The following is an 18,266-nucleotide window of genomic DNA, read 5'->3' as shown; positions in this document are numbered from 1 at the left end:
CTAGTGGGTCAAATCGTAGGTGAATTGATAAAGTATCTTACACGTGTTTGAATTTAATCGGTTAAAATTATGTCCTCGGTTCGACAATCAAAGTAGAAACGGTCTAAAATAATATACATACTAAAATAAGGCATTTTGTATTTTTATTTGATATGATAGAAAATTGGAATTGTTGAATTATCATCTAAACTTAAACCAGAGGATCTATTTTTAAGTGAAATAATTTCAAAATATCTTGATATCAAATCATTTTCATTCAAAATATTCTAAGCAATTTTCGACGTAAACCTATTCGTTCTTCTTTTATTACTGATCGATTTCGATTCTAAGAAATCACAAATCATTTTATGATTTTGGAAACTGTACTATAATCAACCATTTTTTCCAGAAACGTATTTTTCTTAAATAAACCTTCACTTTTCTTTAGAAACTGTTTTTTTTTTTCAAAAACAAACTGTCGTTTGTTTATAGAGGTATACTCTTTAGAAAATACATGGTCATTTGTCTTTAGAGACGTTTTTTTTTTAAAAACAAATTGTCGTATGTATGAAGATGTATATTTTTTCGAAAACACACTGTCATTTGTCTTTAGAGACGTTTTTTTTTTCGAAAACAAACTGTCGTATGTCTTAAGATGTATATTTTTTCGAAAACACACTGTCATTTGTCTTTAGAGACTTTCTTTTTCAAAAACAAACTGTATGTCTGAAGATGTATATTTTCTCGAAAACACACTGTCTTTTGTCTTTAGAGACGTTTTTTTAAAACAAACTGTCATATGTCTGAAGATGTATTTTTTTTCAAAAATACACTGTCTTTTATCTTTAGAGACTGTCTTTTTTAAAAAAAATTGTCGTATGTATGAAGATGTAAATTTTTTCGTAAACTCACTGTCATTTTACTTTAGAGACTTTTTTTTATAAGCAAACAAACAAACAAACAAACACTGTCATTTGTCTTTAGAGACGTTTTTTTCGAAAACAAACTGTCGTATGTCTGAAGATGTATATTTTTTCGTAAACACACTGTCATTTTTCTTTAGAGACTTTTTTTTAAACAAACTGTCATATGTCTGAAGATGTATATTTTCTCGAAAACACACTGTCATTTGTCTTTAGAGACTTTCTTTTTCAAAAACAAACTGTATGTCTGAAGATGTATATTTTCTCGAAAACACACTGTCTTTTGTCTTTAGAGACGTTTTTTTCGAAAACAAACTGTCATATGTCTTAAGATGTATATTTTTTCGAAAACACACTGTCATTTGTCTTTAGAGACGTTTTTTTTTTCGAAAACAAACTGTCATATGTCTTAAGATGTATATTTTTTCGAAAACACACTGTCATTTTTCTTTAGAGACTTTTTTAAAAAAACAAACAAACAAACAAACACTGTCATTTGTCTTTAGAGACGTTTTTTTTTCGAAAACAAACTGTCGTATGTCTTAAGATGTATATTTTTTCGAAAACACACTGTCATTTGTCTTTAGAGACGTTTTTTTTTTCGAAAACAAACTGTCGTATGTCTGTAGATGTATATTTTTTCGAAAACACACTGTCTTTTGTCTTTAGAGACTTTCTTTTTCAAAAACAAACTGTATGTCTGAAGATGTATATTTTCTCGAAAACACACTGTCTTTTGTCTTTAGAGACGTTTTTTTCGAAAACAAACTGTCGTATGTCTTAAGATGTATATTTTTTCGAAAACACACTGTCATTTGTCTTTAGAGACTTTTTTTTTTAAACAAACTGTCATATGTCTGAAGATGAATATTTTTTCAAAAATACACTCTCTTTTATCTTTAGAGACTGTCTTTTTCAAAAACAAACTGTGGTATGTCTGAAGATGTATATTTTTTCGAAAACACACTGTCTTTTGTCTTTAGAGACTTTCTTTTTCAAAAACAAACTGTGGTATGTCTGTAGGTGTATATTTTTTCGAAAACACACTGTCATTTGTCTTTAGAGACGGTTTTTTTCAAAAACAAACTGTCGTATGTCTGAAGATGTATATTTTTTCGAAAACACACTGTCATTTGTCTTTAGAGACGGTTTTTTTCAAAAACAAACTGTCGTATGTCTGAAGATGTATTTTTTTTCAAAAATACACTGTCTTTTGTCTTTAGAGACTTTCTTTTTCAAAAACAAACTGTGGTATGTCTGTAGGTGTATATTTTTTCGAAAACACACTGTCATTTGTCTTTAGAGACGGTTTTTTTCAAAAACAAACTGTGGTATGTCTGAAGATGTATATTTTTTCGAAAACACACTGTCTTTTGTCTTTAGAGACTTTCTTTTTCAAAAACAAACTGTGGTATGTCTGTAGGTGTATATTTTTTCGAAAACACACTGTCATTTGTCTTTAGAGACTGTCTTTTTCAAAAACAAACTGTGGTATGTCTGAAGATGTATATTTTTTCGAAAACACACTGTCATTTGTCTTTAGAGACGGTTTTTTTCAAAAACAAACTGTCGTATGTCTGAAGATGTATTTTTTTTCAAAAATACACTGTCTTTTATCTTTAGAGACTTTCTTTTTCAAAAACAAACTGTCGTATGTATGAAGATGTAAATTTTTTCGAAAACACAGTCTTTTGTCTTTAGAGACTTTCTTTTTCAAAAACAAACTGTCATATGTCTGAAGATGAATATTTTTTCAAAAATACACTCTCTTTTATCTTTAGAGACTGTCTTTTTCAAAAACAAACTGTGGTATGTCTGAAGATGTATATTTTTTCGAAAACACACTGTCTTTTGTCTTTAGAGACTTTCTTTTTCAAAAACAAATTGTGGTATGTCTGTAGGTGTATATTTTTTCGAAAACACACTGTCATTTGTCTTTAGAGACGGTTTTTTTCAAAAACAAACTGTCGTATGTCTGAAGATGTATTTTTTTTCAAAAATACACTGTCTTTTATCTTTAGAGACTTTCTTTTTCAAAAACAAACTGTCGTATGTATGAAGATGTAAATTTTTTCGAAAACACACTGTCTTTTGTCTTTAGAGACTTTCTTTTTCAAAAACAAACTGTCATATGTCTGAAGATGAATATTTTTTCAAAAATACACTCTCTTTTATCTTTAGAGACTGTCTTTTTCAAAAACAAACTGTCGTATGTATGAAGATGTAAATTTTTTCGAAAACACACTGTCATTTGTCTTTAGAGACTTTTTTTTTAAAAAAAACTGTCATATGTCTGAATATGAATATTTTTTCAAAAATACACTCTCTTTTATCTTTAGAGACTGTCTTTTTCAAAAACAAACTGTGGTATGTCTGAAGATGTATATTTTTTCGAAAACACACTGTCATTTGTCTTTAGAGACTTTTTTTTTAAAACAAACTGTCATATGTCTGAAGATGAATATTTTTTCAAAAATACACTCTCTTTTATCTTTAGAGACTGTCTTTTTCAAAAACAAACTGTGGTATGTCTGAAGATGTATATTTTTTCGAAAACACACTGTCTTTTGTCTTTAGAGACTTTCTTTTTCAAAAACAAATTGTGGTATGTCTGTAGGTGTATATTTTTTCGAAAACACACTGTCATTTGTCTTTAGAGACGGTTTTTTTCAAAAACAAACTGTCGTATGTCTGAAGATGTATTTTTTTTCAAAAATACACTGTCTTTTATCTTTAGAGACTTTCTTTTTCAAAAACAAATTGTGGTATGTCTGTAGGTGTATATTTTTTCGAAAACACACTGTCATTTGTCTTTAGAGACGGTTTTTTTCAAAAACAAACTGTCGTATGTCTGAAGATGTATTTTTTTTCAAAAATACACTGTCTTTTATCTTTAGAGACTTTCTTTTTCAAAAACAAACTGTCGTATGTATGAAGATGTAAATTTTTTCGAAAACACACTGTCTTTTGTCTTTAGAGACTTTCTTTTTCAAAAACAAACTGTGGTATGTCTGTAGGTGTATATTTTTTCGAAAACACACTGTCATTTGTCTTTAGAGACTGTCTTTTTCAAAAACAAACTGTGGTATGTCTGAAGATGTATATTTTTTCGAAAACACACTGTCATTTGTCTTTAGAGACGGTTTTTTTCAAAAACAAACTGTCGTATGTCTGAAGATGTATTTTTTTTCAAAAATACACTGTCTTTTATCTTTAGAGACTTTCTTTTTCAAAAACAAACTGTCGTATGTATGAAGATGTAAATTTTTTCGAAAACACAGTCTTTTGTCTTTAGAGACTTTCTTTTTCAAAAACAAACTGTCATATGTCTGAAGATGAATATTTTTTCAAAAATACACTCTCTTTTATCTTTAGAGACTGTCTTTTTCAAAAACAAACTGTCGTATGTATGAAGATGTAAATTTTTTCGAAAACACACTGTCTTTTGTCTTTAGAGACTTTCTTTTTCAAAAACAAACTGTGGTATGTCTGTAGGTGTATATTTTCTCGAAAACACACTGTCTTTTGTCTTTAGAGACGTTTTTTTCGAAAACAAACTGTCGTATGTCTTAAGATGTATATTTTTTCGAAAACACACTGTCATTTGTCTTTAGAGACTTTTTTTTTAAAACAAACTGTCATATGTCTGAAGATGAATATTTTTTCAAAAATACACTCTCTTTTATCTTTAGAGACTGTCTTTTTCAAAAACAAACTGTGGTATGTCTGAAGATGTATATTTTTTCGAAAACACACTGTCATTTGTCTTTAGAGACTTTTTTTTTAAAACAAACTGTCATATGTCTGAAGATGAATATTTTTTCAAAAATACACTCTCTTTTATCTTTAGAGACTGTCTTTTTCAAAAACAAACTGTGGTATGTCTGAAGATGTATATTTTTTCGAAAACACACTGTCATTTGTCTTTAGAGACTTTTTTTTTAAAACAAACTGTCATATGTCTGAAGATGAATATTTTTTCAAAAATACACTCTCTTTTATCTTTAGAGACTGTCTTTTTCAAAAACAAACTGTGGTATGTCTGAAGATGTATATTTTTTCGAAAACACACTGTCTTTTGTCTTTAGAGACTTTCTTTTTCAAAAACAAATTGTGGTATGTCTGTAGGTGTATATTTTTTCGAAAACACACTGTCATTTGTCTTTAGAGACGGTTTTTTTCAAAAACAAACTGTCGTATGTCTGAAGATGTATTTTTTTTCAAAAATACACTGTCTTTTATCTTTAGAGACTTTCTTTTTCAAAAACAAACTGTCGTATGTATGAAGATGTAAATTTTTTCGAAAACACACTGTCTTTTGTCTTTAGAGACTTTCTTTTTCAAAAACAAACTGTCATATGTCTGAAGATGAATATTTTTTCAAAAATACACTCTCTTTTATCTTTAGAGACTGTCTTTTTCAAAAACAAACTGTCGTATGTATGAAGATGTAAATTTTTTCGAAAACACACTGTCATTTGTCTTTAGAGACTTTTTTTTTAAAAAAAACTGTCATATGTCTGAATATGAATATTTTTTCAAAAATACACTCTCTTTTATCTTTAGAGACTGTCTTTTTCAAAAACAAACTGTGGTATGTCTGAAGATGTATATTTTTTCGAAAACACACTGTCATTTGTCTTTAGAGACTTTTTTTTTAAAACAAACTGTCATATGTCTGAAGATGAATATTTTTTCAAAAATACACTCTCTTTTATCTTTAGAGACTGTCTTTTTCAAAAACAAACTGTGGTATGTCTGAAGATGTATATTTTTTCGAAAACACACTGTCTTTTGTCTTTAGAGACTTTCTTTTTCAAAAACAAATTGTGGTATGTCTGTAGGTGTATATTTTTTCGAAAACACACTGTCATTTGTCTTTAGAGACGGTTTTTTTCAAAAACAAACTGTCGTATGTCTGAAGATGTATTTTTTTTCAAAAATACACTGTCTTTTATCTTTAGAGACTTTCTTTTTCAAAAACAAATTGTGGTATGTCTGTAGGTGTATATTTTTTCGAAAACACACTGTCATTTGTCTTTAGAGACGGTTTTTTTCAAAAACAAACTGTCGTATGTCTGAAGATGTATTTTTTTTCAAAAATACACTGTCTTTTATCTTTAGAGACTTTCTTTTTCAAAAACAAACTGTCGTATGTATGAAGATGTAAATTTTTTCGAAAACACACTGTCTTTTGTCTTTAGAGACTTTCTTTTTCAAAAACAAACTGTCATATGTCTGAAGATGAATATTTTTTCAAAAATACACTCTCTTTTATCTTTAGAGACTGTCTTTTTCAAAAACAAACTGTCGTATGTCTGAAGATGTATTTTTTTTCAAAAATACACTGTCTTTTATCTTTAGAGACTTTCTTTTTCAAAAACAAACTGTCGTATGTCTGAAGATGTATTTTTTTTCAAAAATACACTGTCTTTTATCTTTAGAGACTTTCTTTTTCAAAAACAAACTGTCGTATGTATGAAGATGTAAATTTTTTCGAAAACACACTGTCTTTTGTCTTTAGAGACTTTCTTTTTCAAAAACAAACTGTCATATGTCTGAAGATGAATATTTTTTCAAAAATACACTGTCTTTTATCTTTAGAGACTGTCTTTTTCAAAAACAAACTGTCGTATGTATGAAAATGTAAATTTTTTCGAAAACACACTGTCTTTTGTCTTTAGAGACTTTCTTTTTCAAAAACAAACTGTGGTATGTCTGTAGGTGTATATTTTTTCGAAAACACACTGTCATTTGTCTTTAGAGACGGTTTTTTTCAAAAACAAACTGTCGTATGTCTGAAGATGTATTTTTTTTCAAAAATACACTGTCTTTTATCTTTAGAGACTGTCTTTTTTAAAAAAAAAATTGTCGTATGTATGAAGATGTAAATTTTTTCGTAAACTCACTGTCATTTTACTTTAGAGACTTTTTTTATAAGCAAACAAACAAACAAACAAACACTGTCATTTGTCTTTAGAGACGTTTTTTTCGAAAACAAACTGTCGTATGTCTGAAGATGTATATTTTTTCGTAAACACATTGTCATTTTTCTTTAGAGACTTTTTTTTAAACAAACTGTCGTATGTCTTAAGATGTATATTTTCTCGAAAACACATTGTCATTTGTCTTTAGAGACTTTCTTTTTCAAAAACAAATTGTGGTATGTCTGTAGGTGTATATTTTTTCGAAAACACACTGTCTTTTGTCTGTAGAGACTGTCTTTTTCAAAAACAAACTGTGGTATGTCGGAAGATGTATATTTTTTCGAAAACACACTGTCATTTGTCTTTAGAGACTTTCTTTTTCAAAAACAAACTGTGGTATGTCTGTAGGTGTATATTTTTTCGAAAACACACTGTCATTTGTCTTTAGAGACGGTTTTTTTCAAAAACAAACTGTCGTATGTCTGAAGATGTATTTTTTTTCAAAAATACACTGTCTTTTATCTTTAGAGACTGTCTTTTTTAAAAAAAAAATTGTCGTATGTATGAAGATGTAAATTTTTTCGTAAACTCACTGTCATTTTACTTTAGAGACTTTTTTTATAAGCAAACAAACAAACAAACAAACACTGTCATTTGTCTTTAGAGACGTTTTTTTCGAAAACAAACTGTCGTATGTCTGAAGATGTATATTTTTTCGTAAACACATTGTCATTTTTCTTTAGAGACTTTTTTTTAAACAAACTGTCGTATGTCTTAAGATGTATATTTTCTCGAAAACACATTGTCATTTGTCTTTAGAGACTTTCTTTTTCAAAAACAAATTGTGGTATGTCTGTAGGTGTATATTTTTTCGAAAACACACTGTCTTTTGTCTGTAGAGACTGTCTTTTTCAAAAACAAACTGTGGTATGTCGGAAGATGTATATTTTTTCGAAAACACACTGTCTTTTGTCTTTAGAGACTTTCTTTTTCAAAAACAAACTGTGGTATGTCTGTAGGTGTATATTTTTTCGAAAACACACTGTCATTTGTCTTTAGAGACGGTTTTTTTCAAAAACAAACTGTCGTATGTCTGAAGATGTATTTTTTTTCAAAAATACACTGTCTTTTATCTTTAGAGACTGTCTTTTTTAAAAAAAAAATTGTCGTATGTATGAAGATGTAAATTTTTTCGTAAACTCACTGTCATTTTACTTTAGAGACTTTTTTTATAAGCAAACAAACAAACAAACAAACACTGTCATTTGTCTTTAGAGACGTTTTTTTCGAAAACAAACTGTCGTATGTCTGAAGATGTATATTTTTTCGTAAACACATTGTCATTTTTCTTTAGAGACTTTTTTTTAAACAAACTGTCGTATGTCTTAAGATGTATATTTTCTCGAAAACACATTGTCATTTGTCTTTAGAGACTTTCTTTTTCAAAAACAAATTGTGGTATGTCTGAAGATGTATATTTTTTCGAAAACACACTGTCTTTTGTCTGTAGAGACTGTCTTTTTCAAAAACAAACTGTGGTATGTCGGAAGATGTATATTTTTTCGAAAACACACTGTCATTTGTCTTTAGATACATTTTTAATCAAAAACAAATTGTCGTATGTTTGTAGATGTACATTTTTTCGAAAACAAATAATCATTTGTTTTCAGAGGCAGTAATTTTTAAAAACCAAACTGTTATTTGTAGTTAGATACTGTTTTTATTAAAAACAAGGAGTCATTTATCTTCGGAGACTGTACTTTTTTAAAAACATAGTGTCATATGTGTTTAGATATTGTCTTTCACAAAAATAAATCGTCAGTTCAGAGATTGTGTTTTTCGATGTTTGTCTTTAAAAACTATCTTTTCAAATTGATGTGTTAGAATTTTTTCAAAAATGATGGCGATACGCATTTTGTACTAAAAAAAGTACTATGAATATGTTAAGAAAAAATTCAAGCAACATTCTAATGTAGTGAGGAATATATGCTTAATTTTTTGGAAAAAGAAAGTTCAACTTTCATAGAGGGCGTTAGTTACACGGTTTGTACCAAGTAGTATTGAAAATAACTTTTTAAAAGTAAATATTCATTATAAAATTGCCTATAGTTTCGGCAAAATCGTAAAAAACGTATAAACATTCTTCTTTTTCGATTTTGAAAATTTTCTATTCATAAAACTCAGAGGTCACCTTTTAGTAAAACATCTTGTATATTTTTCGCATTATTGAACTAAAACAATCGATAACAAAATAATATTTAATATTTCCCTAATGTTTATACAAATTTTGAAATCTGGCAGAGATTTTGAAACTTATATAATGTACATCACTTTTTATCTATTTGGTTAGCGTTAGGTGTTTTGTGATACAAATTTTCCTCTTTGATCCGGAAATACGGGTAATAACCGAGAATAGATAAAAATAAAAATGATAAATTATCGTATTTCATAACTCGAATGATTATTTGTGCTTTGATAATGTAGTACATAAACATCAAAAGTTTTTTTTTCATTTTTTACAGAATCAATGAGGATGCGTGATGGGGAAAAAGGATTTATCCTGGAAAAGTTATACGTTAACAACCACCATATTGATCAATTTCGTTCTTGGAGGAGGAAACGCACACGTCAGAAAAGTAAACTCATTAAATATTCATAAAGTCCAATTGTTTACAAATATTCTTTGTTACAGAAGGACATCGAATCGAGTTTACAGGACATACACGACGTAGCGATCGCTAGTTTAGGAGATTTTTGTAACAAAAAACAATTTAAATCCCTTACGGTACCTTTGGATACCCTCAAATTCGAATCTGTTCGACAGAAAGCTGATTTAGCAGCTACATTGTTGCAAGATTTAGGCGTGGCTCATCATAACGGTAAATACCGAACTATATTTCATTGTTAAAAACTTATTTTCGAATTTTCGAGAGAATAATATGGAAATTTCAATAATATGATGACATTTTTATCGGATCTTCCTTTAATATCCTTTTTTATTGTGCTTTTGAGTGAATCGATTCGTCGCAGCTTTAACTCTTATCTTTACAAAACGATTTCTGAAAGACTTCGTAGGGAATTCATCAGGATTAAAAATTCAACGAACTAGTTATTTTATTATATAAATCTTCACTTTGCAACATACCACAATCTTCTATGGATCGATAAAAACCCCATACATCTCTCGTAGATAGTCTAAATCTGGCGCAAACTACCCTTACGAAAGTTTAAGATCCACCCTGTGATTTCTGGTTATCCTTTGACTCAAAAAAGTCGAAGTTTCACGAAAAAATATGAGATAGTAGAAGAAATCTATCAATTTCTCAAAATACCAAAAATGTAGGTGTTTATTACTTTAGCTATACATACGAGGGTATTCTGAAAAGTTTCCTACCTAAATTTACCATTTTTGTAGTACGTTTTACAGTTTCGGCGTTAATATCTTCATTGGTAGAAATTAAGTCCAGCTTTGAGATATGAAAAGTCGGAAAATGCTGAAACAATTCATGCAATGTTGTCTTTTTCTTCAATAGGGGGCGATTTGATCCAATAATTGTACATAATTTTCGTTGTTTATGGCTTTTTCTTTTTTAACATATTATATATATAAAATAATGCTTCAACTTTGTCAAACGACTTTCTAAAATCAATTGTACGACTGCAAATCATTAATTTGTTATTTTTGGTCGATTGTGAGTGAGTTTTTGGCGTGTTTATCGTCCTCGATAATCATTTCCTCCTCGTTTAAACTTTTCATACCATTTTTCAACGCTTAGTTTTCCTTTGGTATAGTCAAAATAATGTTTATCGATCCAAGCGTTGGTTTCAGTGGTGTTTTCTGCGAAAAACGCAGTCGTAGGAATCCATTAAAAATTTTAACTTTGATTCCAAGGTTACCATTAGGCTCAAACCAACTCTGCTCGCTGTGCATACTGAAAGTTGCGTTTTGAGTGTTCCATGTAGTGAAAGTGACAGTACCGCAAAACACTTTTGGAGCGCTCTGGAGTAGCCACTTCAACGTTGACAGTTTCACTTCGATGGTTTTGCATAACCTTAAATTTTTAATTTTCTGAAATTATTTGTTTTATCCGAAGTTTTGTCGAACGATGATTTAAAAGAAGGTTCGAAAAACAGTACGTGCTCTTTATGAAGTGGTGTCAACAGAAAAAGGCGAAAAACCCAAAGGAAAACGAAGTGTTCGCTTATTTTTCAGAAAAATCTAAAATCTGGAAAAGTTCTACATTCTCGATGATCATAATTCTCTATTATTTATTTTCTTTTCTCAGTGTAATTGAAAAAGTTTTGGATCGTATGCGTCGTTTAAAAAATGTTGTGTACGCCGCGGTTGAAGTACTACAGACTCGTCCAAATAGCACTTTCAGTTCTTGACATACAAATAACTATTAACCGATTAAATTCCGTTAAATTAAATCAATAATAATTTGTTTTTAGTCGTTGCTTGTTTATTTTTAAAATCCGTATCTCAATTTTTGTATCAAATCCTAACGAAGCGTTCATTTGAGAAAAAAATCGAGTTTAACGCCGTAAATCGATAAGCCATACTCGTATCTCTAAATATGGAACAAAATTAAAAAGAAAACTTCTTCACGATGATGCCAATTGAACTAGAAATCATTAAAAAACTGTTTATTTATACCCAGTGCTTATATTTATAAACAAACAACAAATAAATCAATTTTTAACACTAAAAGTATCGTGTACTTGTAAAATTTCCTCTAAATTATTACATTCCTTGTAAGGACTATCCGTTTCCTTCTTTTCGTTCGTTTTCATTTTGTTCTGTCTCACCCTCAATTCCTGTATCAATTCTCTATTACTCGATAAACTATCAGTTCTAACGACGCCTTTGACAGTCGGTTTAGGTATCAATCCTTGACCGTAAGGATTTATGTATATCGGAGTTTGTCCGTTCAAAGGATTATAATCCAATTCTTGTAAAGGACTTTTTAATATAGAAGGCGGTCTCATAGTTTCCGGGTAACCTTTTTGACTGGTACCCCTGTAATTTTCCTCGGTCAATTCCGGCTGAAAATTCATACCGTCTCCGTTTTCTTTTGGCGCCGATATATTTTGATAATAATTGTCTTTTATATTTTTTATATTGCTGATATTCGTGTAATCAAAATGTAGAAAATCCTTTGGGGAATTTAAAAAAACCGGCGATTTCACACTTAATTCCTCCGATGATGGGGTTAACGCAGTTTGTGGGGGTTGTAAATTGTACATCTTCGAATCGGGTTCGTCGTATCTAAAAATTAAAATAAAATAAATACTCAATAATTTTTTTTTTTTTTTAATTCTATTATTATTACGGTAGGAATTTTGAAATATATTAAACAAATAGCGACGTCTTCAGTTCGGGTTTCAAACTCGAACGAGATTGTTATACCACCCTAATTAAACGTAATAACGTCGAAACTAATCATTACTTATAAACTTGCTAACCTTACGGATGTTAATATCGATCGGTTGACAAGGGGCGTAAGATTTTTTACAACTTTATTTTATTCAATCACGAACTTTTTGAACTGTCCTCGTGCAATCTATATAATATCGAATGGTGATTGCCATGTATATATATATATATATATATATATATATATATATATATATATATATATATATTTATATAGCGTCAAAAATGTACATTATTCATGTGTTTTGAAACCAAACATAATGTCCAATGAATATTAAGTAGGGAAAATCCCTGCGCACATAAGGCATTGTAGCTAAAAAAAATTTTGTATAAACACGAAATTGACATTGAACTGTTACGTAATACATAAAGGGTGTTTCACAAATAATCAAGCTTTCGTATCAAGATTAAATGTTAATTTAATACTACTTTTGAAACACCCCTTGTAATATATATAAAAAAAAAACATTTTTCGTACCTAACGGAACTTATGTCTGATCCATCTTCTGAACTATATTTCGTTATATTAGAACCGATTTCTTCGGCCCTAATCATTTTTCTTTCTTGTTGTTTTTTCAAAGATTGTAATAATTGTCGATTGATATCGAATTCTGTATTGGAAGGTGGTCGAGAAAACGGGGCGTAATTAGGCGTTATAGTACCTAAAAAAATTAAAGTTTATTAAGATTCTTAGCATCGTTTTAACAACCCTTACCGTAAATATGTCCGGAATGAGTTTCAATAACACCCTTCCGCTTACCGTTATCGCTGTGTTGTTTCTTGAACATTTGATTGTACGAACAATCTGCCTCGTGATGCCATAGATCTGTACCGAATTTTAAACGCGTCGGACATCCCCTATTTCTAAAAACGCACGGAAAAACGATGATATTTGACAACGTTTCGTACGCAGTATTCCTGACGCAATCCTTAGGCGTTCCGTTCGAATGTACACAACGATGACAGATATTTCTACCGTCACTTCTGATAAAAACTGGATCGCAAGATAAATAACCTTGGCATTGGAAACATTTTATATCTTCCAGAAGCCTTTCTGGTATTGGAATAAGTCGAAGATCTATATAATTATAACAATTGATTATTTATTTTTAATATTTTAGATCGAAACACTCACCGCCGAAAGGCATCTCCCTTTTTCCTTTCAAATAAGCCCTAGGGTGTCTCCAAAACAACCCGCATCCGCCGTTGTACGAACATTTCTCTTCATGATCGAAACATTCGTCCCAACGTAAAATCCTCGGACAATGATCCTCCCAATATCGACAAGGATATAGAAACATCGAAGCTAAAGCTTCGAAAGATGTGTTGCGATAAATATTTTTCGCGAAATTTTTGCATCTGAAATAATTTCGTTAAATCAAATATGAAATGAAAACATTTTCAAACCCACCTTCCGCACAAGACATTTTCCCCGTCCGGGATGACGTAAACCGGTCCGCAGCTGACGACATTTTGACAATTACGACAACGTAATTCTCTTAAAATGGAAAATGGAATTGTCGGAGGTCTTATATTCATCTGAAAATCACGTTTTAAACGAATTTCAATATCAACATTTACAGATTTTGTCATAGCTTTTAACATTCCACATTAAACCGTTTCTGAAATAAACGAAAACATCTTCCAGTTCACTAGGAAGTCAGTGTCAGACGCTGTTCCATCATCACGTTTTGGAATAAAATACGGGAATGAAAAAGTTCTAGAATCAAATTATCAATATAAAAACAAAAAATTTTAAAGTTAATTAAGCACAACAGTCTCTGGTATTTTTAATGATTGTAGGCAAATTTTTTTCGAAATTTTGAACCAAACTTTTGTAGATTTAGATTCAGACTGTTAATTAGAAAATGTTTTGGGGTTTTAGTAAATTTATCTGATTCGACAAACGAATAATTCTTCGTAGAATATTGACAGCTATTTGACAGCTGAACCGGTTCGTCAAGTTACGAAAAAAACCGCTCAATGAGGGTAGTTTCACCTAACAACGATAGGGTAATTGTCGAGGAATATAAGGGAGGTTTTCGGGGTGATTACTAGCATTCGAAGGGGAGGAATTGAGTTAATAGCGATTCAGATGATGAGAGATCATTAACAATCATCGTAATGCTTTTGAAACCTTTGTTACGAGGATTTATGGTGCCACAGTCAATTTATCGATCGATTGTTTAGTTTTTTTATCTATACGGGTAGATTAGTTTTTTAAAACTTTGAGATGCATTAATTTATCGTGTTATCAATAACAATATATTATTATATCTAATGTAGATAATAATTTTTTTATTTATTTTGAGGATTATTACAGTCATACCTATTTTTATGGATGAATTAATACGAGTTTTATCTCTTTAGCCCCATTTTTTTTTCGTACAATACATAATCTGATTTATTGTAAACAATAATGAAAATATTACGTTTTACAACGTCTTCCGGTATTCTACTAGTTATTTTTCTTGTATTTCGTTACCTGTGTCTTCACCTCAACTTGTGGTGTCCACTTCAGGATCTGTTTAGGTATTTTTCGTAATTTAAATTTATACACGACGTAGAAACTGACACCGCATAAGCGTTCTTTTGATAGCCTCTTCTAACCTCACTAATTCAATCCGTCAAACGTCAAATAAGTTTGACAATTGAATTATTTGACTCGAGAAAAATGACATGCGTTTGTGTTAGGTATTAACTTCTTATATATTAAATTGTAATGTAAAATTTTAATTTCTACTTACTTTACAAGTTCGAAATATTATTATTAAGCACGCACATCGTATATTATAACACAAAATCCACTAAAATTGAAACACATGTTCATATTAAACGCACGGCCGATAATGTTCGTAAATTAAAGCAGGCGTGACTGCGTATAAACTATACTAAATATGTACTTAATCAGATAAGGATGCTATCAATTTATATATCTACGTAAATTCGTTATGATTAATCAAAATAATTTTTATCAGCCTAACAATTCATGATATCTATAATATGTACGCTTTAAACGAATAGGCCAAGCCTGTACTGTGTCCGAAATTTAGTCAATTACATTTGTCTTAAGTTGAAGTAAAAAATTCAAGTACAAATCTAATCACTGTCAGTGGTTTCATCAATATATACATCTAAAAATGTTTATTCCGAAATTTAACTTCAATTTTCTCAGATTATAAGGAAATAACGTCGATTTTTCGTAGTCTTGATCCACCTGGTACATACAACGTCATCATTTCGCGATTTTATTCACGCAAATGCTGAACTTTTAGTTTTTGAAGAGCGAGTAGGTGAAAAAGGTTTTTAAATATTGAACAATTTTTGTTGTACGCTGTATTTCATAGAAAATCAATATTCTCAGTAATACTATAACGTCTTAATTAAATTGCTATTAAAGCATCTCTTTTTTATTCAATAATTGATCAGCTGTGCTATTCACTACATAAACTAGCAAAGTTTTGCGCTTCTAACAATTATAATACCAGTGGCGTCGAAAATTACAGGTTTGCAGGATGCCATCTCCAAGAATCTCATCGTAACCGATAAATCAGTATTATCGAGTCGTATTTTAGCTATAAACGCCTCCACGGGATCAATAGTCAATTGCGCTTGGTGGCAAAAACAAATCTCCGATATCGGCGAACCGAAAAAAATATCAGATACTGGAATGGAAATTGGACAAAGACCTAACTCCGAATATCCTTGGTACGTAATAGTGTCTCAAAATATTGGTGTTTGGTATATAATCAGATATATATTTAGGTACGAAGACGCCGATTCTAGTCCGGGTGTTCGATCTCCGAAATTCATCGAAAGTCCTCCGAACGTAGCGTATAAAGGATGGTGGACGTTTCCTTATTATTCATGTTCGAATAGAAAATGGATCGTTTCTTATAGCGTTCCGATACCACCGCCAGGAAGAAGAGGGTGAGAAAATTTTCGAAATATTCAAATTACAATTCAAATATTTATTCATACTATTCGATGAAACATTTTTCCGATTTTATCTATTTCGGTTTCTAATAAATCTCCTTTTTGTAAATATTGTGGCGGTATTTGACTAGCACCTACTCCAAAAGGTGTTCCAGTTAAAATAATATCCCCAGGAAGTAAAGTCATAACACTAAAATATAATAACTATTTTCAAATTTTTGCTTTTTACACTTTTTTTTTATGTTTTTTATAAAACATTTTGATAAAGATCAAAAAAGAAACTAAATACCTTGAAAAATATTCGATGATGGCGTCAATTTTATGTATCATATTACTAGAATGTCCATCTTGTTTTAATTGACCGTTAACCCACGTTTTTAATTTAACATCGTAAGGATCTCCTAATTCTTCTTTTGTTATTACCCAAGGACCTAGCGGTGAGAAACCTTCGAAATTTTTACACATCAATAATTGACCGTTACTTCTCATTACCCAATCTTTAGCTGTCAAATCTTGCGTCATCGTGTAACCAAAAACGTAGTCCATACTGTCTTTTGCTTTAACGTTTTTTGCTTTTTTCCCTATTACCGCCACTAATTCTACTTCCCAATCTAGTGCCTAAAATGTTAACTTTTTAGACTCGATTTTGTATAACTTTAGCAGACTTGTCAAATACTGACATGACTTGACATTAGGAAACGTCATATTTTTCATAACCTACATATATAAGTTATGAAAAGTACTTATGTAAAAACTTTACGTAACTATTTCAAAAAATAATTTATTAAATACTGATAATTAATATTGAAAACAACGATTTTCTGGGTGAACTTTTGTCTAATGTTAACTTCATTTAAAGTTGTGATGTCTATATGTATACCAGGGGCTTGGCAAAAATATTAATAGTTCTAAATCAAAACGATAGTTTCGAAAATTTGAACTTACATTTGTAACTTGCGACTTGGGAATCGGATCATTCGGACCAATAATCACCGAACCGAATTTATTAAACACAGTTAATTCTTTAGGAAACGGTATATTCCTCATCTGACAATCATCTTTGTAATTCGAAGCTACACCCAGTATTTTATCCGGCCTAGTTATCGGTGATAAAATTTTCACTTTGGATAAATCGTATTGTAATTTTGGGTTAGCGGCAACGCTGCAATAAACTCACTTTCACAAGATTTTTTCTTTATTAATATATATGATAAAATGTAATTTTACTCACTTTTTTAGTTTCCCCAAAACGTCTTCTGATTGATTTAAGAAATCTACTAATGAATTTGGTATAGTCGAGTCGTTTGCATTAACGTCTATAACGTTATTACCGTTTACGATACCTATTCTAGTTTTTTCGTCCTCCAATTTGAATTGTACTATTCTCATATTTATCAAATTATTACCCACACGTCTATTAAAATTTCGACACAAATTCATCTATTCAAAATATCTCCAACAACTTTTATATAGAAAATCTTGCAAATATTTAAATACTAAATATGTTGAATAATTAACGCGATAATTACTTATCTTAATTTTATCTATTTTTTATTTAATGGTAACAAAAACAAAATATTCTCGATTAGACCTTGATGTTAATTTGAATGTTATTACAAAACCAATATACGAAATGTATTATCAATATTTCTTAGAAATAATTAAAATTCCCCAAAAAAAATTTTTCGTTCATCCTCGTACAATACGTCAAACTCAAACGAAACTAATATTAGTAGAAACTTTTTTTTAACTTTTCATTTTAAAAATCCTAATTTGCGTAGATTTGAAAAATAATATTCATTTCTACTTTTTTATTTCATAAATTTTTTTATGTATTATATTTATTGAGAATTAAACATATAAGCTGTAAATATTTGCACACAATAAAATTAGACGGCACGTTATATTGACAAACAGTTTTTATTAACTCGATTCGTTTTATTCTATCCATAAAATAATAAAAACTTCTTTTCTATCTGGATTTGAAAATCATTTATATTATCATCAAACACTACCTAACTATTTATTTAAAAAATATATATCAACTTTAATTAATTTAAATTT

At 29.8% G+C, this 18,266-nt stretch overlaps 3 protein-coding genes across 8 annotated transcripts in view; 1 reads left to right on the top strand and 2 right to left on the bottom strand.

Moving 5' to 3' along the window:
- Nucleotides 1–18,266, top strand: part of LOC130447970 (probable G-protein coupled receptor CG31760) — a 76,031-nt gene that overhangs the window by 53,196 nt on the left and 4,569 nt on the right. For 3 of the 5 annotated variants that reach the window (XM_056785055.1, XM_056785057.1, XM_056785056.1), the window contains 3 exons: nucleotides 9,352–9,465; nucleotides 9,522–9,708; nucleotides 15,773–16,196. In XM_056785055.1, coding sequence (XP_056641033.1) covers nucleotides 9,370–9,465; nucleotides 9,522–9,708; nucleotides 15,773–16,196 — 707 coding nt within the window. In that variant the 5' untranslated portion in view covers nucleotides 9,352–9,369. Of the gene's footprint in view, nucleotides 1–9,351; nucleotides 9,466–9,521; nucleotides 9,709–15,510; nucleotides 15,556–15,772; nucleotides 16,197–18,266 lie in introns of those variants that run through there. The other 2 variants (XM_056785058.1, XM_056785059.1) reach the window with 2 other exon arrangements.
- LOC130447974 (uncharacterized) lies at nucleotides 11,476–15,220 on the bottom strand. The gene is given in 5 exon segments (XM_056785062.1): nucleotides 11,476–12,098; nucleotides 12,745–12,928; nucleotides 12,982–13,625; nucleotides 13,678–13,805; nucleotides 15,014–15,220. Coding segments are annotated over 4 exon segments (1,533 nt in total). The 5' UTR covers nucleotides 15,014–15,220; the 3' UTR covers nucleotides 11,476–11,521.
- On the bottom strand, nucleotides 16,223–17,733 carry LOC130447976 (fumarylacetoacetate hydrolase domain-containing protein 2-like). 2 transcript variants are annotated; one of them, XM_056785068.1, is made up of 4 exons: nucleotides 17,434–17,733; nucleotides 17,148–17,364; nucleotides 16,492–16,820; nucleotides 16,223–16,392 (listed from the first exon to the last, which is right to left on the bottom strand). In XM_056785068.1, the coding sequence occupies exons 1-4, from the start codon at nucleotides 17,640–17,642 to the stop codon at nucleotides 16,242–16,244; spliced, it is 906 nt and encodes a 301-aa protein (XP_056641046.1). In that variant the 5' UTR covers nucleotides 17,643–17,733; the 3' UTR covers nucleotides 16,223–16,241. The 2 variants fall into 2 exon arrangements, with proteins under 2 accessions (XP_056641046.1, XP_056641047.1); XM_056785069.1 differs by having other exon boundaries at nucleotides 16,223–16,406; nucleotides 17,434–17,686.

The sequence above is a fragment of the Diorhabda sublineata genome, chromosome 8, assembly GCF_026230105.1.
Source record: "Diorhabda sublineata isolate icDioSubl1.1 chromosome 8, icDioSubl1.1, whole genome shotgun sequence".
In the NCBI taxonomy this organism is placed as follows: Eukaryota; Metazoa; Arthropoda; class Insecta; order Coleoptera; family Chrysomelidae; genus Diorhabda; species Diorhabda sublineata.
This window is presented reverse-complemented; position numbering and strand designations above follow the sequence as displayed.

Excerpts from the sequence above, each read along its gene's own strand:
- LOC130447976 (XM_056785068.1), bottom strand. The coding sequence starts at position 17,642 with ATGAATTTGTGTCGAAATTTTAATAGACGTGTGGGTAATAATTTGATA. Across the intron at positions 17,365-17,433 it reads GTTTTGGGGAAACTAAAAAA|CGTTGCCGCTAACCCAAAAT; the intron begins GTGAGTAAAATT and ends AGTTTATTGCAG. Across the intron at positions 16,821-17,147 it reads CCAAGTCGCAAGTTACAAAT|GCACTAGATTGGGAAGTAGA; the intron begins GTAAGTTCAAAT and ends TTAACATTTTAG.